The 27,289-nt window shown below is 41.7% G+C and overlaps 1 protein-coding gene across 1 annotated transcript in view; it reads right to left on the bottom strand.

Annotated features, from left to right (window-relative positions):
• The window catches only part of GRIP2 (glutamate receptor interacting protein 2), a 180,648-nt gene extending 156,948 nt beyond the window's left edge, over window positions 1-23,700 (bottom strand). The window contains exon 1 of the mRNA XM_074196104.1: window positions 23,604-23,700. Coding sequence (XP_074052205.1) covers window positions 23,604-23,643 — 40 coding nt within the window. The 5' untranslated portion in view covers window positions 23,644-23,700. The remainder of the gene's footprint in view (window positions 1-23,603) is intronic.
• Window positions 23,701-27,289: the final 3,589 nt, after the last annotated feature.

The raw sequence follows: 27,289 nt of genomic DNA on the forward strand, positions 1-27,289 counted from the left end.
CATGAAGTAAGGGAACCAGAGACTTCTTTTCAGATCTTTCAACATGAAATCTGAAAAAAAAATCTTTGCCCAGAGGAAGCCAAACTTGGACTGGATTCTAGAGTATAGAAACCACACAAGTTCAGGGTTGGAAGAGACCCTCCTCAGTAGTCATGTCATCCAACTCAGTTGGAAAAAGAATTCCAACTGCAATAGTTGATCTAAGATCCTTTCTGGTTCTGTTTCTGCTTAAAGCTTTCCAATAAGGGAGGTATTTACAATACCTCCTGAAACAGCTCATTCTTCTTATTTTATTCTATTCTAATTATATTATTATTAATATTCTAATTATTTTAAAAATGTTTATCTGACAATAAACCTACATTTGTCCCTTTATAACTTCTACCCACTGTTCCTGGTTCTACTCTCTAGGCTCAAGAACAAGACCAGTCTAGTGTTTCTTCCTCATGAAATTACAGATTTAGAGATGGAAGGGACCCTTGAGATTAGATTATCCAAAGTACCTTTTCCCTCAAAAGGGTCATTTGTCTAAGACTCTCCTCATTGGTGGAGACTGACTACTTGATGCTCTGAGACTTCTTGAGGAGTGAAAGTTGGCAAGAGCCTAAGAGAAGAAAGCTAGTTTTCTGGCTTCCAATTTCAAGAGAGAAGAGATTTAGTCTTCCTCAAGTCCCTAAAGGAAGACAAAGACTCTAGGAAGAAGCTCTCTTAATCAGAATCTCTCTCGGTACTTCTTGAACTGAACTGAACTTGAACTGAAAACATGTCCCTCTCCCCTAACTTCTCTTCTCCATGCTAAAATTTCCTGGTTCCTTAAAAGTATAGCTTGCAATGGGATAGGTAGTTGGTTAAATTCATCAGGGAGGTAATAAATTAAGGGGTAATTAGGAAATAGAAAGACATCTCACAAGCTGATGTTTAAAAAAAATGCATTTTCTCTCTTTCACCCTGTCCCTCCTTAAATAAATGAGAGTGAGGAGGAATCGGATAGAGGAAATACAGTTAGTAATAGCAAATTGGAGAAAACAATTGAAATAATTTTTCTGATGGACTTATGATAAAGAATGCTATCCATCTCAAAGACAGAGCTGATGGTATCTGAATATAGACTAAAGCACACTTTTTTTTTCTCTCCCTTTGTTTTTCTTGTGGGGGGAGTGAGGATTATGTTTACTTTTACAACAAGACTGTTATAGTAATGTGTAAATAAACAGATAAAATGGGAAACAATTTGAAGACTAGCCTTTTCCCTCCCATCTCTAAGACAAATTGGGTAGACCTTTCCCCTTCTACCCTCCCTCTCAGGTAACCCTTTAACAGGTTATTTTCCCCCTTCTAGTTATCTTAAATGTACACTTAGAGAAATTTGCATTTTTATGTGGACTTGTGGAAAGTTTCAAAGCTTTCAGAACCCAAAGCCTAATGGTGGGATTTCAGATTTAGCCACTGAGATTTCTCTTAAGTTCTTCAAATCACAGCTGATCTTAACAAACTTTCCTTTCTCTGGTTTTTCTTCCTTGGCTTTCCGTACCAGCCATACAGGCTACTGAGGCTGTACAAAGGACCACTTCTGATTTGTGGGCTCTCTCCCTACTCCCATCCCTATAGTGCTCAAATTTTGACTTTGTTTAACTGCAACCAATAGCTGGCACTCCTTATAGATCTAAAACGTTTTTCTTTGACAGAGTCACATCTATGGGGGTGGACAGAGTGAACTCAGTGACATAAACTTCCTGCCCATGTCTGTTTTCTGTTATTCCACAGCAGTGTGACTGCTTCTTGTTCTCTCACTTTTTCCAGCATCTACCTAAATTAGCCCTGTTCCCTCTTTCCTTCTCTGTTGCCTACTACCTACTCCTCTATTTTCTGGGAGGGAGGGGAGAGACTGGGGAATCAGAGACAAATTTTCACTGTGGGCCAGACACTCTGAGGAATAGGAGAACCCCATCCCACAAGCTAATTGCACTAGAGATCCAGGGATGAGGAGGTCATAGACTAATGGTCCTTCCTGGAGCATGGTGGACCTTTCTTCCTTCTTGAGCAGACCCTTTTTTTCTGTCAGTGGTCATTTGGATATTTAAAGCATCATTCAAGGGCCATACAAAATTATCAACTTAAAAATTAGCCAACCATTTTGGGTCAAATATCTAATTCACCCCTTAAAAGCTTCTAGCATTTATCTAATTTTGAGCCTAGTCTGAATTGGTTTGGCAGCACTAGACCAAATGATAGTGCTCACCCCTATTCTAGAATAAGAATACCCTAAGACAAACATGTTCTCCATACCATCACCATCACTATCACCTTTTCATTCCATAGTATCTCTAAATCATGTTATCCCCTTGTTCTTGTCCCACTGGTGAGTTTCTTCTAGGCTTCCATTTTTGAGGATGGACCCAGTCTTGGCTAAGCTTCAATCATGGGTCTTTTTGACTCTCTGGACTTTAATACTATGCTCTAAGACAGGTGCTTTCTTTTCTTCTTTCTCACTATCCTCCCTTTCAACTCTCTGTTCCCCATTAGAAGGCAAGCTACTTGTGGTCAGGAATTATCTTTCTTTTTGTTTCTATGTGTATTTCCAGCACTTTGCTCTGTGTCACTTGATAGTTCTTACTGACTGCCTTTCAGTTTTCATCTCACCTGTTATCAGAATTCCTACCTTCAGGAGCATCTAGGTGACACAGTGAATAGAGCACTGGCCCTGGAGTCAGGAATAACTGAGTTCAAATCTGACCTCAGACACTTAATAATTACCTAGCTGTGTGGCCTTGGGCAAGTCATTTAACCCCATTTGCCTTGCAAAAACCTTAAAGAATTCCTACCTTCAACTTTGGACAGAGGAACAAAAAGAAGCTAGGGATACAGAGAAAGGTCCCTTGGAATTCCCAGGGAAAGTTAAAAAAAATGCCTATTTCCCCTTCACAGTCTGCACAGCTTAGGTTTCCTTTATAATCCAATATATTTTATTTTGTATATTAAAACAACCTTTTTCTGAGAATGGTTCCCCAGGTTTCAGACAGCTACCCATGGGGCCCATGACACAGACATAAAAAGATTAAGAAGCCCTTCTCCAAAGCCTTTTCAGTTCTAAACACGGATGCTGTGAGGTCCTGCCCAGCTCTAACATTCTATGATGCCCCTGTCAGTCCTAATTCCAGAACCTTTTTTTAACTGCTTGCTTGCAGATGCCCTTCTGGGATATACAGAGATGTAGATCAGCCTGTTTAGGGCAGCCAGTCAAGATTCCCTGGCATTGAAAAGTACTCCCTGGGCTTTTCTCAGGATGATGGGTCAAGACCTGCTTGAATGCCTGTCTCTAGTCAGCTGATTCTGCTTGTCCCCTCAGTCTGGCTCACCCTGTGACCCTGATTCTGGTTCAAAGGCAAAAGGTACTCTATTGGTCTGGATAGAAGTCTAATCTTCCCTACAAATCTGGATTATATAAAATCTGAGCAGAATCTATAATCAGTGATATTTTCCATTACATGAAAAATATAATAATATTATTATACAATAATATAATACATTTTTTTCCTCTTAAAAACAAGAGAAGCAGGAAGACTTGGGTTCAAGTCTAGTCTCCAACACAAACTGTATCTGACACATCCATATGACCCTGGACATATCAGTTACCTCTCAATGCTCTAAGCAACTTTCTAAGACCCTAAAGTGAAGAGAGGGTGTCCTCCTGAATTGGTGGAGGGACTTTCATCATCTAGAAGTTCCTCAGACTAATGAAGTCACCTTACCCCTTCAAAGATGGACTAAGAAACAGCAATGCTATAGTGCCAAGGGGGCTGGATTTGGAGTTAGAGGATCTGGGTTCCAATCTCACCTCTACCACTTTGTGCCAGTATGACCTTGGAAAAGCCACTCCACATTTCTTTCCTAATCTATAAAGTGAGAGGATTGAATTGGATGACTTGTATGGTTTCTTACAAATCTGGGATTCACCTGACTCTGTTTGGCCAATATGGCATTGTCTTCTATGCTATATATTTTTTCTTCTTAACTTCAGAAGATAAAGTCAGCTCAGGTACAGTTTCTTCCATTAAAAGCTTCCCTGATCTGTACAAATGGAAGCAGTCATCCAGTTCTTTTGAATAGTTCCTTTGCCCTCAACATACTCTACCTTGCATTATACCTATACATTGACATGTCCTGTTTTTTTCCTCCACTTCCTTCCCCAGCATATTTTAAGCCCTAGGAGAACAGGAATTATGTTATTTATCAACTTTTATACATAGCAGCAATACAATGCCTCACAAACAGGAGGTATTTTAACAATAGTTTGTTGAATTGAAAGTCATTGATACTACTGATCCCTCTACCAGCTGTCCAGATATTATTCCTTAGTCCCATCTTAATCTCTCTATGCTCAGGTTCCTGAATTAAAAATTAACATCTTCCCTGGGTCTTTGCTTACTTCCCCAACCCTAAATTGGTACTGATTTTCTGAATGATAACTTATTCTGCCTGCAAGGAAACCAGGTATCTCCTGATTCTGCCATGTTCTTGTTGCTACCTTCCCTAAAGATTCCCCAGCCCTTCCTAATATATGACCAAATAGAGATCAAAAGACTCACTCTCCCCACATCAGAAAGGAAGACTTTTCATCCATGATATTTGAGAGGTTCACAATATCAAACAAATTTCATGGCAGTTAGTGACCACTGAAATGGTTCCCACAGAGGGTAGACTTAATGGATGGCCTCTTCTTTGATCAAGAAACTCTGCCTAGAACAACTGATATTATATGGCTATAACAGAACATCTTTGTACCATAAGAAATGATGAAAGATGTAGTTTCAGAGAAATCTGGGAAGACATCAATTGATGCAGAAGTGAGAAGAATAAAAAAATTATAAAATAACAACACTGAAAAAGACAAATAGTTTTAAGACTTAAGTATTCTTATCAATATAATGACCAAGTATAATTCCATAAAACTGATAATTAAAAATGCTACCCACCTCCTGATGAAGAAATTGTGCACTTTGGAATGCAAAATAAGATATACATATGTATATATATATATATACATATAAATGATATAATATTTTTACATGGTCAATGTGAGAATTTGTTTTGCTTGACTATGCATCTTTCTTGCAAAAGTTTTGTTTTTCTCTTCTTTTTCCCCAATAGAAGAGTTAAATGGAGAAAGAAAAGAAATTTTTGTGAACTGAAAAAAAATAGCAAAGATAATGCACTGCCATATGGAAAATAAAGATCTTTTGCTTTGTATCAGACAGCAACCCCAAAGGGGATCTTGATCATACTGTGGTTAAGGTCAGTAGAATGAATTGCCCATCGATCACAAGGTTTTCCCAAGTCATTGACCTTCTTTGGTTGACCACCATTCCTTGTCCCAAAACTGCCCAAATCCAGTATGACAAACTCAGAATTTGACAACTTTGAACATTAAAAATCAAAAGATCATTCTCAATGCTGTTTGAATGAATGAATGGATGGATGAGATCAGCTTACTAGAACTGTTCTTTGCTAACTGACTAGCCTAGACTCAAGATCTTCTCAAATTTAGCACAGGACTTGACCCATGGTAGGTACTTGTTGACAGCCTGCCTACAACTATAATAAAACCCTGTTGCTCCCCAATACAGCTGCCTTCTCTTGGTTTTGCCTTTGGTAATTTGGGATATTTTCCATCTGACTTCTTGAAGTATCATGCTGCTTAGTGAAACACCTGGTCCGAGACCAGATCTGGTTGCTACCCATGCCCCAGTGTGATAGTCTCCAAATACACCATGGGCAAAATCTCTGCTTGAGTCCAACTACAAATGCTTTTCACTTTGCAGTCTAAGAGCACAACTCTATGTCCTACTGATAAGTGATCAGTTCAGTACTCAGCAAGGAGCTAGCCCAGGGGCCCCTGGTGCATTGATAGCTGGAGAGGTAGCAGTTTTATTGAAGTCCACAGGGAACTTAACCTTAATGAATAGAGAAGAATAGCTTGTAATTAGCATATTGATTTCCCCCACATGATGAGTACCTCTAAAGGATGTGAAAATGGCCGATTTTCCTAACTATTTTGAGCTTTTTTCCCTTTGGATTTGTGTTTGCACTCTTAATTTGCACTCTGAAGGACTGGTTTGTTAAGGAAACCAAAACCATTTTCTGTTTAAGTCTGCTTCTCCTTCTGGCTTTCTACTAATAGCACCACTACTTACCCAGTCACTCAGGCTTGAAACCTTAGAGTCATCTGGGGCTTCCTTCTCCCTCCCCTTGTCTTCATCCCATCAGCCAGGACTTGTGGCTTTTCCTTACAGTTTATCTCTTGTATCTTTCTCCTTTTCTCCATTCCCATTGCTCACTCTGGTCCAAACCTTCATGACTTCCCTCCCAAACTACTGCAGTAGCCTGCTCTGCAGTCTCTGCTCCCAATCTCTACCCACTCCAATTCATCCTGTGCAAACGACTAGAATTCATCTTCCTAAAATACCAATTTAACCCTTTCATTCCGGAGCCTTCAAAAGATTCCTAATGTCTGCAAACAACTCCTTAGTTTGGCATTTCCCATCTTGCATTCCCTAACCTCATCCTACATTTCTGATCCTCTATTGCCTCCATGTATAAACTTGCTGGACTATCCATTATTCCCTGAGCATATCTCATCCTTTCATGCCTCCAAGCCTTTGATCATCCTGTTTTCTCTACTTGGAATACTTCTAACCCAGAATCTATGTGTTCCTGGATTTCAAGACTCAGTGTAAATGAGCCTTTGATGAGTTTTTGAAAGAACTCAAATGAATTCTTCTATGAAGCATTCTAGGATTCCCCCAACAAGATAGATATAGTCTCCCCTTCTTCTGAACTTCTGGAGGACCTTGTCTTTACCTTTCCTGTGCTACTAACCATTCTCTATATTACTCAGTTACTTGTATATTTATCAAATTTTTACTATGTGAAAAGGATGGAGTTAGAAACTGAGAGATAGTGCTTGATTCTATAGAGCTTTGTGATGGCAAGGCCCTCCTACAGACTATTCATTTGAGCCTCATAGAGCTCAAGGAAGGAAAGATTGGTATGATTATTTCCATTTCACAGATAAGGAACCAGGTTCAGAAGGATTAAGTTACTTACTGAGAGTCTCCTTGCCTACTGATCCCAGTATTCTGTCTTACCCTGTTCAGAAGTATTTACAATTCAAAAGAGGACATTGACAACCTATGAAACTCCAGATAGTAAAATTTCCAGACCAGTGATACATTTTGTTGTTTAAAAGACCAAAGACATCATGATGCCTTGACTTTTGCAAGAATTTAAGTATGACAGAGTTACACAAAATTATCAGCCTCAGTCTCTCTTCCAGAGCCATTGAAGTCCAGTGGCAAGACAGAAGTCAGGATGACTGGTGATGGCCCAAAATGCAAGTCTTCAATGACTGACCAAGCTCCAAGCATTTCACAGCATCTGCTATAGACATCTTTGTGATAATTAGAATAAATTGCTCTTAGACATGCTTATCTTCTTCCCTTTCTCTTCCCCCATATTAGATCACTTGACTGTTCTCTCCTGTGTATAATTGATCCTCCAAATCTGGAATTTATTTCCTGCTTATATCTGCTTTTAGACAATCACTAGCTTATTTCAAAGCACAGCTCAAGGGCCACTTCTTCATGAGCTCTCTTCTGATTTCCCTATTTATTAGCTCTTTTCCCCTTTTAAAATGATCATTTATTACTCACACGTCTCCCCCAAAGAACATAAGCTCTTTTAGGGCAGGGACTATTTCACTGATGCTTTGAATCTTCAGTGCCTACACCCCAGATAGTAACTGAATTGAATTAAATCACTCACTCACAAGTCTCAAGGTTAATTTATGAGTCCGGAAGAGGCCTTTCTATACCCTCCTTATAGGAGCTCACTATTAATGCTGATTTTACACTTTTCCTCATTAGGAGAGAACAATTTAAAAGACATTTCCTAACATCAGTCCATTCCTTAGTAGTAATTACTGTTACACTATCAGGTGTAGATTCTCTTCCATTAGACCCTTTCAGATCTAATCTTATCTCCAAAATCCTTCCCCAGGTGGCTCTTCCACCATTGCCATTTCTGTTGCAATTACAATCACATCCCACATGCAATTGAAAGTAAAATAAATAATCCTCTTTCCCACTATAAGTGACCTATGAGATACTTGTTCATTGACAATCTCCAAGAAAAAGAAAAAATATATAAAGAGTTCAAGCAGAAGCTCCCTTTCAACTCCCTAGATTTTATGATAAATCACCATCATCTTCACTTTATCACCTCTGTACCTTTGCTCACACTGTGCCTACTTTGTAGAATATGCTTTTTCTCCCTTTTTCCTTCATTCCTGCCCCCATATCATTTCTGTATGTTGAGATTCTACTTATCAAACAAGTCCCAGATCAGATGCTACCATCACTGCAGAGTTTCCTTGATCTCTCCTACTCTTCTTTAAAATTTATAGGACTTTATACCCTTCCCACCCCACCTATTCCACCCCCTACCATAGATACCTTGCATTCAAGGAAACTAGGTAGTAAAGTGGATAGAGTATTGAGATGGCAATAAGGAAGACCTGAGTTCAATTCAGGCCTCAGTTACTCCTCAACTGTATTGACCTGGGCAATTTTTGCTCTACCTCAGTTTCTTTATCTGTAACATGGGTAACAATACCATCTACCTCTTAGGGTTGCTGTGAGAATTAGAGGAGAAAGCATTTGTGAAGCACTTTCCAAACCTTAAAGGGTGCTATAAATGCCAGTAATTATTATTTTAATATTTATGAGAAGCAGTTGGGATGCAGTGGTAAGAATATTCATCTTCAGGTCAGATGATTTGGGTTCAGTTTCTAGTTCTGCCACTTATGAGTCATGTGACCTTGGGCAAGTCATGTCACTCTCTAACACTGTAATTCTATTAACTCATCTATAAAATGGGAGGGGGGAGGGTCATATTATTGGCCTACACTTGCTACTTCATAGTACTGTTTTAGGAATGTACTCTAAAACTTATAATGATATTGAATTATTAGCTCTTATAAATTACCACACACATACTCATTCCCAACTGAGTGCAATTCAACAAGGACTGAGCTTGTTAGATTGATCTCTATATTTTCCAGAAAGCCTATCACAGGGCTTTCCTCAGATAAGTAGGTAATATTTGTTGAATGAATGATTGAAGTGCATTACTATGGATGGGCAAGGTTAGCTCACTTTGAGAACTAGGACTAAGAAGGGAAATGACACCTTGATGCTGCAATGATGGTAGCTGATGAAAACTTACAGAGTGAATATGGGAGCAGGTTGGAAGTGGCATTAAATGCCAGCATGAAGGAAACTTCAACATAGTGCACTCAATTAACTACATGGTTATTATTGATCTCAAATCAAAGACTCATTGAAGATTAATTCAATCAATAGAAAGAGCCCAGATCTGGGAATCAGAGGTGAATGGTTCAAAGACTCAATTGGGACAAAGATGTAGGACCTTGGGTAGGATCACTTCAACTCTATAGGTCTCAGTTTTCTCTTTTGTAATGGGAAACCAATGGACTAGATAGTCTCTAAAGTTCCTTTCTAGGCCTCAGTGAGTCTAACCCCTCAAACTGAGGAAATCATAGAAGGTTTCATAGAGGGCTCAGGCCTTAATCATCCAGATGAGAGAAGAGCAGTGGTGGGGTAGGGGGGTGGGCATTTCAAGCCAGCAGTTCAAGATATGAGCAAAGACCCTGAGACAAGAATGTGCATGGCCTCATTTGGTTGACCAAAGAAGCATGGGACTGTCAAGGAAATAAAGGAAATAAGACTAGAGGGGCATTGCAGGAGCATGGGTAGTATACAGAGTGCTGGATCCATAACTCTTTCATATTAGGTATGTGAGCAGAGACAAATGACTTCAACTTTCTGAAGCTTAGTTTCCCTATCTATAGTATGGGTATAATAATGACACTCACCACAAAGGAAACCCCCTTTCAGATCCCCATTGGGAGGTTCAAATAAGATTGTGTGTGTGTGTGTGTGTGTGTGTGTGTGTGTGTGTGTGTATGTGTGTGTATGAAGCTCAGTAAATCTCATTTAGGTTTAATTGTTTTTCAGTCATTTAAGGCATGTCTCATTCTTTGTGACAATTGGGAATTTTCTCAGTAAAGATATTGGAGTGCTTTGCAATTTTCATCTTCAGTTCATTTTACAGATGAAGAATTTGAAGCAAATAGATGTTGAGTGATTTGTCCAGGGTCGCACAGTTAATAAGTGTTTGAGACTGGATTTGAACTTATGAAGATGAATCTTCCTGACTCTAGGTCCAACACTCGATGTACTCTGGCATCAGCTAGCTGGCCCACTTCCAGAGGTTTGATAAGCTTTATTAGGGTTAATAGTATTAGATAGGAGAATCAGATCACAGAAGACCTTGAATGCCAAGTGGAAAGATTTGAATTTAAATCTGGAGGACAGAGAGCCATTGATAGGAGGAACCACAAGATGGGAAGACAATATTTTAGAAAGATAAGTCTAGCAATGAGTCACACTGTAACATTTACAAACTCTTTCAAAGCTTGATTTTCATCCCCTTCCAAACAAGCCTGAATGGAATTATCATAATCCTCAAGCTACTGAATGATTGCCCAGGTGCTCACCTATCATAAGTAGGGTTTTAGTAGTCACAGGCAAGGGCAGTGGAACTCAAACTGTTCTTTTTTTTTCCTTTTCTAATGACCAAAGGGGCCCACCTGCCAGCTTCCCAGAAACCAAAGCCTTTGGGTTCCAAGGTGGAGTATGGTTACAGGCCTGAGAGGAAAAGTCCATACTGATGCTTAGACCATCTCGAGGTCGGCTGGGATATTCGATGTTGTCACCAATTTGTCTCTAGAAAATAACATGCTGACTTTTTACCCAACATTACTGGAGCACTAGCTGATAGGGGAGGGAATCATAGCCATAAGACCAAGGACTCCCATGGCATCCAGTCATTACCTGAAGAACAAAAGGTGGAATGGTCCTGGATGAGCAGTATGCCTTTGCCCAGCACTCCCTTCACTATACAAATATAATGTACTAGTCAAGTCATTATATATATATATATGTATATATATATACATATATATATATACATATATATATACATATATATATATATATAATGACATGGTTTTCTTCGATTATGAAGGATAACCACTAATTAACTAGCTTCCCTCTGTGTCAGAACTGAAGGGACCCTTCCACCCTCCACTCACAGAGGATTACAGACCCTCTTCAGTCAGAACCCTAGGCTTGCTGAGTACTGAGTGCCACTTCATCATTTGCTATCAATAGGTCTGTCGCAAAGGCTCACACAATCATGATGTTAACAGAGCAGCAGTAACCTGACTGACCATTTTACGGATGGGTTATTTTGACCATTTTAATGATTAAGTCCATTGATTCTGCTGACTGACTGGATTGATCAGCTCATCCCTTCAGCCATGTGAACCACAGGCTGGGATGCTTCATCTTATCATCCCCATGAGCCCAGCTTTGAGGTCTTCAACACAACAGTGCAAGTGACTTTTCTCCCCCACTAACCCACCATCCTTACTTTTCTCCATAGGCAGAATGTATAGTGGGGTAGCATGTCAGACTTGGATTCAGGGAGAGCTAGATTTCCATCCTGCACTGAAATTTTCCAGTACAATGGCTCCAGGCAATTCAATTCAATTCAACAAGCATTTATTGCCAGGGACTGTGCTTAGTGATCAGAATACTATATTTTATAAACATAGTCCCTCCCCTCCCAGAACTTATCTACAGTCATCCTTTCCAAATTTCGGTTTCCTCATTAATAAAATGGGGATGATAATATCTCTAATACCTACCACCCAGGATTATCATGAGGTGCTTTGCAAACTTCAACTACTTGGAATTCTTTATGCTGTGACAATCACTGAAGACATGCCTGGGATGAGCTCTATGACAGCAGGGACTGGACATGGGCCAGACTTCACATTTTTTCCAGTCTGGAGACTCTGCACCCAAGACTGAGATAGAGATGGACATTGGACATCATCCAGTCAACTTTGACCATTTCAAAGACAAGGAAAGTAAGATGCAGAGAGGACAGGTGTATGGCTCAATACATTAAGAGTAACAAAGTCGATCAAATTACAATGAAGCAGAATTAATTTCCAGATTGAGCAGGTAAGGTCATCAGTGACTAGGGAAATCAGGGAAGGCTTCCTAGAAGAGACAGCAGTTAAGCTTTCTTATTTAGCAATCTCATGTTAAGATCCTAGGATTTGATCCTGGAAAAGATCTTATGGATCATCTATTTCCAGTCCAATTTAAGTAAAGGAAGAACATAGAACCAGAAAGGTCGAGAGATTTGCCCCAAACACTGGAGTTGGAGATTTGAACTCAGTTCCTCTGACCCCAAAGATCAGTGTTCTATCCCATGCATATAAATGCCTCTTACACTGGCAACCAACCTATGGGACAGTCTCATCTTCATTTAACCCAGAAGGGGAAGCAGATTGTGCAGAATAGAAACTTAATTGCTTTTGTTTCTAGTTTGCTATTTTATGCATTAGGCTAAGTTGCAGACCCTTGAAAGGACTATGGAAGGTGGAGGAGGATATTTTGAATGAAATTTATGAAATCTCTTTTTCTAATGATTTTTAAGGAAAAAAGTAACCAATGAGCACCTTCTCCTCCAGTAAACCACAGTATCCCAGATCTTGAAAATTGGGTTGTCTAGTCTATCCCATACCTGCCAAGAAATTTCATCTACAGCTAGGTTGTATAATGAATATGGTATCAGACTTGATTTCAGTGGATATAGTCTCAGACTTGACTTCAGAAAGATCTTCCTTCAGATCCTGGCTCAATCAACATGGAAATTTACTGTGCTTCACCATACATAGTTAGTTAATGTAATGTGGTGGACCTGAAATCTCTTTCTCCTACATAGGACCAAATGTGGCCACAAGCAGATGACTTCATCTCTCTCTGAGTCTTGCTTTAAAGAAAAAAAAGAACCAGATAATGATCTGAGTTCAAATGTGACCTTAGGAACTTACTGTGTAACTCTGGGTAAGTCACTTAATCTGTGTTTGCTTCAGCTTCCTCAACTGTAAAATGGGGATTCTAGAGAAGAATATGAAAAAACCACTTTGCTAAGAAAACTTCATAAATGGAGTCATGAAGTCAGATACAACTTAACAGTAAAAATATATTTTCTTTTCTTGTGAGTAGGGATGTGGGAGAGAAAGAAAGCAGATTTTCACTCACTGAAAAAAATTAATTTAAAAACTTCACTCAAACATTTAGGAGCTGGTTAAATGGTTAAATGACTTAAATGCTACCTGCCTGCCTCAGTTTCCTCATCTATAGTGGGGAAAATTACAGCACCTATTTTCTGGAGAAGAATGTGAATCTGGCAACTTAGAATATTTTCCAGGATTGTTATGAAGACCAAATGACATAAGATGTGTAAAATGCCTTGAAAATCTTAAAGGACTATTTAAATGCTAGCTATTATTAAATTCCTAAGTAATGTATGTAAAGGTTACAGTGCCATCAGCTCTAGAGAACATTTATTTCCTCTGGTGTTGAAATATTTAAATTGCTAAAGTGAGTTGCAGGTTTATCTGCATTGGAAGGTCCCTAGACACTGAAAAATGCTCCAACTTGTTTCCTTTCCCCCAGCACCCACTGTACTATAGTCTCTGGAAGACAACAGGACCTTAAGGAAGAAAACCCCATATCCTAAGGCACAGGTCACAAGTGAGCAGTTGTTATCAAGGAGCGCTCATAAGAAGATCCCTGTTATGTAGTTGGAATGCAGAAGCAGGACCCCCATCTTGGATTGGAATGCCAGACAGAAACTAAGGCAGTTACATAAGCACCAACAGGACAAAAGAGGGACCCAGGAATTAGAGCATCTATTGAATGTCCTTCTTTTCAACTTCCAAGAAAAAAACACAATAACATTTTTTTTCAAAAGCTCACAAAACAAAAACTTTGGCTGGACAATATGAAGGAATAGGGAATAATGATTCACATTAGAAAAGGTTTTGGAAAAGGTGGAAGGTGGGATATCTTTCCCAGAACAAGCACCAGAATTGGATGGCCAAGTTATTTTCTCCCTCTTAACTGGTTTTCTAATCTATAAAATAGACACAATAACATTTCCATTGTCTACCCATAAGGTCTCTTAACCTTTTGGTATCATAGAATCATGAGAAATGTGAGTCACCATGATTGCAACCTCTGTGACCTTGAGCAAGTCAATTCCCATCTCTAGGACTAATTTTTTCCTCAGTAGAACACAGGACAAACATTTTCAGGCACACAGAAAGAGACTATTCTTGCCTTTTCCTATACCTGGCTTGTCCTCCGAACCTGTCAGTCCCATCAAGTCCATTAGATATATTTAGTCCAACCCCTTCATTTTATGGATGAGGAAACTGAGGCCCAGGGAAATCAAGTGAATGATCCAAACAAATACAGAATGGACTAGATGACCTCTAAAGCTGCTATTGTCAATACCCCAATCCTATTATCCTAATGTATTTCTAGCTACTTGATAATATTTAATCATATTTGAACCTTTCCCTCCTCTGAACTTTCACTACACTCATTTATTGTCCAAAGTTCTCCTTTGGCATTTACCTAATACTGCCTGGTATTTTTACTTAGTCTTACAGGATCATAGATTTTTGAGCTGTGGCGGATGCTAGAAATTATCTGACTCTTTTTTTTCTTTAAAAGCAAGACCCAGAGAGAGATGAAGTCATTTGCTTGTGAGCACACTGCTACTATGTAGGAGAAATGGGTTTGACTCCATCTCCTATGACTCCAAATTCAGCTCCAAAGAAGCCTAATTGGTACTCATGTATTCAAATTGTAATGAACAAAGCTATATACTCTGGGGAGGAACCATATGAGAAGGGACTCCATTCTCTTCTCTTTTTTTTCTCCCAACCTGCCCTAATCCTTATCATTTGTCACAGGGCTAAGAACAAAGTAGACAGGGGTGATGAAGAAGATGATGATGATGTTTGTCCTTTATCCTTAAAGAAGACCATCAGGGGAGGTGTTGTCATGATAAGCACATGAATTAGATTTGAGGGGGGATATTCTAAGTCACCAGATTCACATTCTTCTCTGGAGCCATCCAGGTTCAGTTAGAAAGATGTGAATCATGATGACTGGAGATGGCCCTGGACATAAGGCAATCAGGATTAAATGACTTGCCCAAGGTCACACAGCTAGGAAATGTCAAGTATCTGAGGCTGGATTCTAACTTCTGTTCTGACTCCATGATCAGAGCCAAGCATGAATTATACAATGGTAAGAACAACAGAACTGAAATCAGAAGTCCTGGATCAAGACTCAGCTTTCTAATAATTGCCTTCAGTTAATTCCTCTTTAGAAAGGAGAAAATGCCTGCCCTAACAAGGTTATTAGGGGGATCAAAAGAGATAATGGCCTGGAAAGAGCTATGAGAATTCTGTAGTGTCCTACACATCCACAAGCATTATTTGATTACTATTCTAGAAGAAATGCAAATAAAGGTCTTGGGTAAACAAAAGATGTTTTAATTACAAAAGCTTCCTAAGTCACTATTTCAGCAAGGATTCCTTGTTTCCTGACATTGTGAGGAGCTCCTTCCAATATTAACCCTTGGTTGGTTTTTCTTTCCCTTTCCCTTTCCTCAGTCTGCTTTGGCTGGTTGGCAGGTTGCTTTTTTCTCCTTTGGTCAAATTTTGGCTTTTCCTGACAGTTGGGAAGAAGATAAGCTTGTGTAGCCAATCTAATCTACTGCAGGGAGGAACCTCTTGTGTTTATAATTGGGTTTCAAACCTTCTAGCTTCACTGTCCTCATCCATTTGAAAAATGAGGAGATTGGAGCAAATGGTCTCCAAGGTCCCCTTCAGATCTCCATTTTATATTTCAGGGCCCCTTCAGTTGTTTCCTTTGATGTTTGAGGATTCCTCCCACCTGGCATGTTTGATATTCTAAAGATGATATTCTATATTCCAGGGCCTTCTCAAATCTGCCTTTTTTGTGTCCTAAGTTCCCTTATTATTCTGACATTCTTTGATTTAAAGTCCCTTCCAGTTCTAACATGCTGTGCTCTCAGGTCCCTTCCAACTTTGATATCCTGTTTTCTATGGTTCATTCCAACACTGACAGTCTCTTTTCGAAAGTCCCTTCCTGCTCTGACACCCCATGTTCTAAGGTCTCTTCTAGTCTTGACATCCTGTATTCTAAGGTCTCATTCAGCTCTGACATTCTGTGTGTTCAGGTCTCTTCCTACTCTGACATTCTGTGTTCTAAAATCTCTACTAGTTCTGACATTCTATACTCTCAGGTCTCTTCCTATCCTAACATTCTGGGTTCTAAGATCCATTCCAACACTATTCTAGATCTCTTCCAGCTCTGACATTCTGTACTCTCAGGCCCCTTTCTACTCTAACGTCCTATGTTCTAAGGTCCATCCCAACAATGATAGTCTTTTTTTCCAGTCTATTCCAGCCCTGAAATCCTATGTTCTAAGATCTCTTCCAGTCCTGACTTCCTGTGTCTTCTTACCCTAACATCCTATGTTCTAAGGTCCATCCCAACACTGACATTCTCTTTTCTAAAGTCCCTCCCAGCTCTGATATTCTCTTTTCTAATTTTCTACATTATGTTATCTCTAGGACAGCTGATTTCATGGACTAAGCCCCAACCCCTACTGAATAATTTGTGGATTGGACAAAAGAGCCAGAGGAAATGCTTCTGAAGATTTAACTGCTTTTTGATCTCAATGACACTGGAATGGCTCTAGATAGACAAGGGTACCTAACCACTGCAATGCCAAACCCCATCCTTTTCCTTAAAGGTAGTGCTCACTTTAGCTGACTCATAGAAGCTTTTTGTTCTTCTGGGAACTGCTTCATTTGTAACCCTGCACCTGAAAATCCAACTGGGGCAAAAGCTTGGTTTGTCCAGCCATCTATCAGTTTGTGCTTTCCATTAAGGAAACATCTCACATGGTCACAGCAAAAAAGAGGACCAAGATTCAGAATGACATTTGAGGTCCTATAAGTTCAAGAGGTGCCTTTGGGATCATAAAAAAATAGATCCAATCTTGTTCAGGACAGTTTCATGTCCATATAGAGTATTGTTAGGGTCCTTATTCATATAATATTATTGACTTTTTTGTACTATATGATTTTACATTTTGTACTATAGATATTTTCTTAAAACCTGTCCCTCACCTCCACCCTTCTTTTATCACCAAGGAAAAACTGAAACTGTTGCAAAATGGATCAATATCAGACAGTGTATGCAGCATTCTGGACCTATAGCCCTTAGTCTCTCTCTGTCAAGACCAGGGGAGTATGCTGCATCTTCTATTCTCTATCCTTGCAATTATCTGAGTCTAGTTGTCCATCCATACTCATTTACTTTACTATAGGCATTGTGTATAGTGTATTCATTGGAGTTACTTGTTTGAGTAAATGTTGTTTTCCCCTAAGAGAATGTAAACTCACTGAAGGCAGGAAATATTTTTCTAATATAATGTTATTATAACATAGTGCAGTGTGATAATATGATATATAATAGTATAATTAACAATATAATATAATATAGCAGAATATTATATGATACAATGGAATATAAAGATAAAATCTTTTAGGTTTTCAAAGGGCTTTACAAAATTTATCTCTTTTGATTCTGACAAGGGTCCTGGTGAAGTACAATAACTAGATTTGTATAATCCCTATACAGGTGTCTTTGACACCTTTCTGGACCTCAAGAAGCTCCTCAGAAATATAACTTTGGCTAGGCACCTTTGGGCCTGAAAATAATCTGATAGGACCCAAATGCTTGACTTTGGGGGGTCACACATATACTATAAATTTGTCTAAGATTCACAAAGCACCCTTGTTAGACTAATTATCTTGCTGCATCTGTAAAATTCCTGCTTCCTCCCAGGACTGCCTCCCCTTTCCCAAGATGTGGCTGGTACTATAAGATAATAAATTCCACTCACCTTGAACCTGAGGGAAGCCCTGGAATATGTGACTCCCTCCATCTCAGGAACCATGTTCAGACATAACACAAAGACCCTGACCCTTTCCCACTCTGTCTAGGCCCCTATCTATACTGAGCCATATGTTTACATATGTTTGAAGTAGTATAAAAAGAAAATATATCAAATTGCTGTCTTTGCTTCTGCATCCTGCTTGTTCTCAGTACCCCTCCCCCCAAAACCACTATAAAATCCCTATGCCCTGAACACTCAGGTACTGTCTGATTTGGCTACTCCTCATCCCCAGGAAGTCCCTGGGAAATTAAAGATCTCCAAACTTATCAAATTCTGGTCTCCATCTCGCTCTTTGGGTTCAGCACTGGGAAGTCAGTGATCATTATTATGGGAAAACTGAGGCAGAGAGAACTTAACTTACTTGACCAGAATCACACTCCCAGTCAAGACCTGAAGGCAAATTTGAACCCGGTCCAGGACCTTTTCTGTTGTGTCACCTAGCTACCTCTTTTTTGTTTGTGTATGTATCCTTGTACTTAGCATGGTCCCTGGAGCACAGTGGGTATTCAATAAATGCTTACTGAATTGTTGAAACTTAATTCATGAAATCTTGACCTAATTCATGCTATCTTGAACTAAAGATAGTGTAGCACTTCTCTTTTAGACTCACTCCTTGACTATACTTGATAGCAACTGTACCCCTCATAATTTCATAGAAGTACCTGAAATCAAATACCTCTGGAAGAAAGAAAACGTGAAGATTCTCTAATCATAGAGCATTCTAATAGTGTACAGCAATATAGGGGTTTTCAAGGTGCTGTCTGGGGAAAGGGCATTGGATTAGTGATCATTTGGGCTGAAGTCTTAGCTCTGGTACTGAACTGACCCACAGGCTCCTTTGCCACTCTTTACTTCAATTTCTTCATCTGAAAAATTGAGATATCAGTTGGACCTTCCCCCTTTAACATCCCAGGCTGCACTAGGCATCTATTGACATCCCAAACATGACAACACTTTGAAAGAAACAGGGCTACAAGGACACTATATATTGTTAATAAAATTTAAAATTCAAACTTTATATATCTGGCAACTCTCTGTAAGTACATTTAGTCAATTAAGCCTCTAGGAAAACTTCTACTCCTGAGGTTTTCCCTCATCATGACTCAACACCCTGGGTCTCTCCCTGCCAATAGAACACTAGCTCTGGCAATTTCAACCAAACTGGGAGGGAGTGAAAATATGTTGCAATAGAGGGTTTGTTTTTGCCTCTTTCTATTTATGTGACTTTGGGCATGCATTCCTCTGAAAATCAGTTTCCTCTTCTGTAAGATGAGGGAGTTGGAGTAAAGCAAAGGTTCTTAAACCTAGGATCTGGGAATTTGACTTTTAAAAATATTGTTGATAATTTTACTTCAATATACTTGGATTTCTTGTTAATTCTATACATTTTGTTTTATACATTTAAGAACATTATTCAGAGAAAAGGACCATAGATTTCACCAGACTTCCCAAGGGGAGCAGGAAAAATAAAAGATTAAAACCCCCTCTGACTACATGCTTTACAAGCAGGATATGGGGTACAGTGGAAGAGGGCAGAGGTTCTGGAGTCAACTTCAAATCTCACCTTTGGTACTCACTACTTCATTGGGCAAATCATAGTTCCTCTGGGTCTCAGGTTCCTTATTTATAAGATGAAAGGACTGACCTGAGGTAAAGACTCTTTTGAGGCCCTGGGGATTAAAGCAATGACCTCCTGTTGCTATGATATAAATCTACATCTCAAATGTAGGTTCATAACTATGAATTTTAATGACAGACTGCTTGATTAGGTTTGGATAAATCCAACCCCAGAATGACTGCAGAGTGAGGACCATTTTGACCTTAGTAATTCTCCAACATCACTTGACCAGGCTCAGCCTTGTTACCACCCAGACCAAAATTCCAGATCCCTGAAGTAACTGATTCAACAAAATCCCTTCCAGCTTCTGACCCTACTTTACCAATTGTGCTGGAGAGGAGGGAGGCTTTTTAATGTAAAGACAAAAGAAGCCACATTCTAAACTTCAGGGAAGGAGTGGAGGACAAGGGAGGGGGAGGGCTGAAAGGAAAAGAAGTGAGAAGGGGCAACAGGAGGCTTAGAGTTCCTCCTCACTCAAAGAAATGAGGCAGTCAGAGACGCTTCATCCACAGGTATTTTCAGGTAAGCAGATACCAGTTTACCTTAATATAAATACCCCATATCCTTCCATCTCATTTGATTCTCACAACTACCCTTTGAGGTAGGAATAGATTATTGTTTCCAATATAGAGAGATGGAAACTGACAGAGAGATTAAAATCTTATTAAAGTAGAGGTTGAAATGACTTGGGGGACAGCTAGATGTGGAAGTGTATAGAGCACCACCCCTGGAGTCAAAAGGACCTGAGTTTAAATTCAATCTCAAGACGTTTACTAGCTGTGTGACCTTTGGCAAGTCACAAACCAAATTACCTACCCAAAAAGAAATAAATAGATAAATGAATGGTTGGATGAATAGATGAATGAATAAACAATGGGATGAATGAATGAATGAATTGGACTTGGCCCAGGTCACACAGTTAACAAGCAGCATAGCCAGAATTCAAACCCAGGTCTTCTGACTCCCACTCTGGAGCTCTTTCTACTAAACCATAATGTTTATAGTTTTAATTCCACCACCCTGTCTCATCCCTAGCCCCCCACCAAAAAAGGAAGTGGGAGGATTTTTACTCTTTCCCTCCCCTCCCCAGCATCAGGCAGACAGTTAAAGTCACATCCAAATGATAAGGACCTCTTTGCAGCAGCAGGGGATCTGCAGAAAACAGCAATCAATTTGTAGAAAGCTTGATTCCCTATTCTTCAAGATTTGAGCATCTGCTATGTGGGGATATCACAAAAAGAGAAATAACATTCCTTTCTTTCAAAGAGCCTTTCGAGTCTATTGGGGGGGGGGAGGCAGGACTCACACAGCACATTACAGAGCAATGAGACAGTAAGGGTACCCAGAAGCAGTGAAGTATGATGGTGTTGGACAGTAAGGCCTAGGTTCAGATACTACCTAATTCTCACACTCATTAGTTGTGTAATTAGAGGAAAATAACTACCCCTCTGAGCCTTAGAAAAACTCTCTGAAACTTGTGGTCCTTTTAGAAGATCCTGGGGTGGGGGGAGAGAGAGAGAGAGAGAGAGAGAGAGAGAGAGAGAGAGAGAGAGAGAGAGAGAGAGAGAGACAGAGAGAGAGACAGAGAGAGAGACAGAGAGAGAGACAGAGAGACAGAGAGACAGAGAGAGAGAGAGAGAGAGAAAGGGTGTGGGGGGGAAATTCAGTTGGAAGAATTAGATTGTAGGATTTCAACAGGTATACAGAAGGGCAAACGGCACAGCATGAGTAAAGATCCAGAGGCAAGAATAGGTATGAGATATCTGAGGGACAGTGAAGAGACCAACCTGGCTGGAGCAAAGGGTATGTAGGCAAATGATGGGAAATGATTGGATTGGAAAAGTTAGTTCAGCTCCTAGAGGGCTTTACATATCTGAATGGATGACTCAGTTTCCTTTCCCTTAAGTGAGGGACACCTGAAGATGAGAAACTAAATACCATATTTTTAGACCATATGGAACTACTTTTTCTGGAAGTGTGTGTGAGGGGCTGGGGTAGAGAAGACAATAATATATATATATATATATATGTATATGTACATATACATATATATATATATATATATATTGTTTTTGCAAGGTAATGGGATTAAGTGATTTGATCAAGGTCACACAGCTAGATAATTATTAAGTGTCTGAGGTGCATTTGAACTCAGGTCCTCCTGACTGCTCTATTCACCATATCACCTAGCTACCCTGACAATAACATCTTTAGATTAAATTCTTCTCATTTGGATTATCTGTTCCCCCCCCCCTTCATTTTTGAAGAAGACCACAACATCAGGGAGGTGATATAATGACAAGCACATGAATCGGATATGAGTGGGGGAGGGCTGGGCTAAGTCACCAGCCTCACTTTCTCCTCCAGAGTCATCTAGGTTCAGTGGCCCGCTAGGAATCAGGATGATGGCCCTGGATGGGAGGCAATCAGGGTTAAGAGACTGGCCCAAGATCACACAGCTAGTAACAATCAAGTGATGGAGAATGGATTTGAGCACCCGTCCTCCTGACTCCAAGGCCAGTGCTCCCTCCACTGTGCCACTGCTGACCTCCATGGTATGGACCATATTTGAGGAAAAACCTTCCACCCTGCCCCAGATCATCAGGGAGGTGACAGCTGAGTAGATAGTTGAGCACAGGGGAAAGGAGGTAAAGCCACTAAAGAGAGGCTCTAATCTAATCCAAACCGGAGCTGCTCGCAGCTCCCCATCCCCACAGCTTTAGCACCTATAGAAGAGCATGGCTCACTCCAAGCCCGCCCTCTGGTCCTCCAGATAATTCTGCCACTGTCCTCCATGGCCGGTCGAGGTGTTTCAAGTGGCCAGCTTCTAAGTGGGTGTGGCCTTGAAAGCAAGGTGTTGAAAGCCCGCTAGCTCCTGCGAGCCTCCTTCCCTAGCTTCCCTGCAGTCTGCAGGGAAAACCAGAGCATCTTAGGCTATGGTTCAAGGGCCCTTCCAAGTCCTGAGGTCTAACCTTCCGCACCCAGTCCAGATAGCCCCACTGCAGCATCTCTCCCCGGGGGTATTGGCCGACCGGCTGGGATCCTGCCGGTGACAGGGAGATCATTATCTCTCGCGGCATGGGTGGACAGCTCTCATTGTTAGAAGTTCCTGGTCTTCCAGAGCCAGGAGCCGCCTCCTCATCCCTCATCCCGTCATCAGGACCAGCTCTGCCTCGGGGATCACAAAGACCAAGTCTGCACTTGGCTTGCCCGAAGAGCCTTTGACAGTGGTCACGACTCCCCTCCCCAGGATGCTCTTCTCCCGGTCATCTCCCGGCTCCTCCCGGGCTCCTTGGCAGCCTCCGCGCCTTCCCTCCCCAGTCCTAAAGCCCAGGGCAGAAGCAGGGGATGGGGAGCGAGCTGCGGCAAAGGTGCTCCCTCTCCCTCCGGAGGAGGCATCGCTCCCATGGCCAGCTCTGCCCATCCCGGGGAAAGCCTCTTCCCCCCGCTCTCCCTCTCACCCCATTCTTGGCTCCCTCCTAACTCCAACCCGAACTCGTCCCATTCACAAAGCACCCCAGGTTCCCACCGGGGGGGGGGGGGCTCGGGACTTGGGTGGAGTGGGCCGGGGCACCCAAGCCCTCCCGGTGGTGCCCGCGGACACCAGACCCAGTCTCCACCCCTCACCCGGGGGGCCACGGATCGGACCGGGGCCCGAAGGCACCGGTCGGGCAGGAGCAGCCGGGCAGCGGGCACTGCCCGCGGGCACATCTGGGGGACTCCGGTGGGAGGGGCTCCCCAGGCTGGCTGCCCCGTCCCTCTAGCCAAACAGCAAGCGGGCGCCTTTGGGTACAACTGCCCGCAGGGGGGAGGGGCGGGGGGCCATGCCGCCCACTGGGAAAGTCAAGTCCGAGGGAAGAGTCTGCGGCGGCCGGGCGGGAGGACTCGGGAGTCGGCGGGGAGCACTCACCCAGGTCCGCCTGCGAGTCCTTTTTCAGGCCGCAGAGCATGTCGGCTATTGTCTCTCAAGGCATCCGGCTAATTGCGCTCCCCGCGCCCGTGCCCGCTCTCTCCCTGGCTCCGGCTCGCTTTCCCCTCCCTCCTCCCCTCCCTCCCGGCGGCTCCAGTCACTCACTTCGCAGCAGCGAGCTCGCTGGCTGCCTCCGGCCGAGCTGCTGGGGGGCCCCCGCCCGCTGCCCCTTAAAGGGGACCAAGTCCCCAGCCTCGGGAGGGGGGTCTCACTGCGCCCTGCAGTCGGGGGGTGGGAAGGCAGAGGAAACCCCACCGCTGCTCCGGACTGAAGACTGGGGCCACTGGCTAAAGTAAAGAAGCGGCCCCCTCCCCAATGTAAGCCCCTTGAAGAATGGGGCCACTCGTTAAAGTAAAAAAGCCCTCCCCCCCCATGTAAGCCCCTTGAGGACAGGCCAAAGTTAAAAAGCTCCCCCTCCCAACACCAGTGTAAGCACTTTAAGGACTGGGGTCACTCGCTAAAGTACAACCCCCCACCCCGACCCCAATGTAAACCTCTTCTAGCAGGGCCAGCTAAGGCCAGTCCTGAATGAAAGCCTCCAGAGGGGTTCAGGTAGCTCGCTCAGTTGAAAGTGGGCATTGGAGAACTAACAAACCACCAGTAGTGAGATGGAGAGGAAAAAGTGAAAGAGCTGGGCTCAGTGGAGGGAGGAGGGCAGGAGTTTGAATCCAACTTCAGACATTTGCCACTTACTCTCTCTGTGACCTTGGGCAAGTCACTTAACCCTGACTGCCTCACCTCCAGGGCCATCTCCAGTTGTCCTGACCCCATATCTGGCCATTGCAATCAGGTGGCTCTAGAGGAGAAAGGGAGGCTGGTGACTTAGCACAGCCCCTCACTCAAATCCCAATCCAATGTCAATGCTTGTCAAGGCATCACCTCCCTGGTCTTCTTAGAAAATGAAGGACAATATCAGCATCAGCATCACTGATGAAGGGAACTGGGGAGTGAGGAACTGCCCTGTTCCCATATGGGCTGACACCTCTGCAACTTAGTCTTAAAGCTAGAGTTCTTGAGGTTTTTTTGGTTTGTTTTAGCATTTTGTTGAAGCCTATGGGCCTTTTATCAGAGTAACAACTTTAAACAAGCTGAAAAATGTCAGTGAGTGAGTAAAAATAAAGGTATTTCCCCCATAGAAGTTCATCAGACCACAGATATCTATCAATAATCCCCAACTGAAGAACCCTTGTCTCAGTGAGTTGCGTATGACTTCCCAGGCTTCCTTCAAGTCTCAACTTAAATTTTATCATTTGCAGGTCTTTCTTGGGTATCCCCCAACCCCAACTCCATCCCAATGCTCTCATCTAGGATTATGGCCCTCTGATTTTATACATCTATATCTATATATCTATATCTCTATTTTTTAATTTTTAAAAATATTTTATCTTGCTTCCCTCCCCTCATTTCCCACAGAAGGCAGTTTGCTAATCTTTACATAATTCCCATCTACTACTAGAAATAAATGCAACTTCAGCAAAGTTGCAGGATATAAAATAAACCCTCATAAATCCTCAATTTTTCTATATATATACTAACAAGATACAGCAGAAACAGCTAGAAAAAGAAATTCCATTCAAAGTAACCTCAGACAATATAAAATACCTGGGAGTCTATCTGCCAAGGCAGATTCAGAAACTTTTTGAAAACACTTCTCGCACAAATAAAATTAGATTTATATAACTGGGCAAATATCAATTGCTCATGGATAGGCAGAGCTAATATAATAAAAATGACAATTCTACCAAAATTAAACTACTTATTTAGTGCCCTAGCAATCAAAATTCCAAAAAAATTACTTTAACAAAGTTAGAAAAAGTTGTAAGTAAATTCATAGGAAGAAATAAAAAGTTGAGAATCTCCAGGGATTTAATGAAAAAAAGTGCAAAAGAAGGTGGCTTAGCCCTACCTGATCTAAAATTATATTATAAAGCATCAGTCATCAAAACTGTCTGTTACTGGCTAAGAAATAAGAGTGGTGGATCAGTGGAATAGACTAGGTGCAGTAGCAAGAAATGATTCTATCTCTCTATATACATATATTTATAAATACATATACATAATTCCATATACATGAATAGAGACAGACAAAAAGAAAGAGGGGAGAGAGAGGAGAGTTGTTTGCATGTCACCTTCCCCATTAGGGTAGTTGGTGGGGAAGTGGATAAAGCACTGGTCTTAGATTCAGGAGGACTGGAGTTCCAATCCTATCTCAGACGCTTGCCACTTATTAACTGTGTGATCTTGGGCAAGTCACTTCACCCTGATTGCCTCAAATCCAGGGTCATCTCCAGTCATCCTGATTCATATCTGGCCACTGGACCCAGGTGGCTCTGGAGGAGAAGGTGACTTAGGGCAGCAATTCAGTTGCTTGTATTGGCATCACTTCCCTGACATGGTCTTTTTCAAGAATGAACATCAGATTGGGAGCTCCTGGAGGGCAGGGAATATCCTTTGCCTTTCTTTATATTCCTAGCACTTAGTTCTGAGTCTAGAACATAGTGAGGACTTAGTACGCATTTGTCGATACACTGATTATGATTTGCCAAGGATCACAGCAAGTATTTGTGGGAGGTTGGATCTGAACCCATGGATTATAAATTCTTGAAGATTGATTGATTGATTAAAGACAACACCAGGTCTTGAACATAACAAACGCCTTGACCTGACCTTATAAAGGGTGTCCCCAAAATCTTAGTGTAGGTCTCCCAAGGTTGGGAGACTGGAGACCTGAATTCTTGTGGAGCTCTGTCATTTATAAGATTTGCAACACTGGACCAGTCCTTTCCCTTTTATGGGTCTTAGTTTCTTCCTCTATACAGTGGAAAAGTGGATTATATTGTCACTTTTAAGTACTTTTCCTTTTCTGTCATTCAAAGTTGACCAAAATTTTTAACTTCCAAATTGTGGGGGAGTCCCATTCAAAGGAGTCCTTGGCTCTTTAAAAATAAGTGAAGGCTCTGAGCCCTGGTTCTTCCAGGGAGAGGGAAAGACCCCAGTGGCCCCAAAGTGAAGAAGAGAATGATTAAAAGGAACAGCTGGTTGTGAATGACAAACAGTCCCTCTCAACTTGCTGGAGAGGCAGGCTCTGGGACATTAAAATTCACATTCCTGTGCTGTCCCTCCCCCTTCCCCCAGCCCTTGTAGACATGGGATATTTTTTTGGTTTTATTTAGCTATGTATTTGCTCTCATGAGCACTGTGAGAAGTTGTGGAGTACCAGGGGAGGGGGGAGGTGCAGGATTCTTTCTGGATGTCCCCCTCCTCTCCCTGTCCCTTAGTCCCTAAAACAACTTCTGCAACCAGACCTTCCAGGGTCGGCTGTCACAAAAACCCAGAGACTTGCCAGGTGCTAACTGGGCAGAGAGAGGCTGGCTGGGGTTGCCCTGGAGAGGATCCCAGGAGACTAAAACTCGACTGCCCTTGAAGTCTCCAGGATCTTACAGAACACACTTATCAGTAGCAGGTCCACCAAAGGAAATTTCTGTGGCCTTATGCCAGTCACAACTTTTCCTTCAAATTCAGTAACCCCATTTTCAGACACATCTAGTCTAACATACCCAGAGAGTTTCAGAAGGTTGTTCAAAATCACACAGGGGCTAAGTGGCAGAGCCAGGTGGTCTGACTTT

This window comes from Macrotis lagotis, chromosome 8 (assembly GCF_037893015.1).
Source record: "Macrotis lagotis isolate mMagLag1 chromosome 8, bilby.v1.9.chrom.fasta, whole genome shotgun sequence".
In the NCBI taxonomy this organism is placed as follows: Eukaryota; Metazoa; Chordata; class Mammalia; order Peramelemorphia; family Peramelidae; genus Macrotis; species Macrotis lagotis.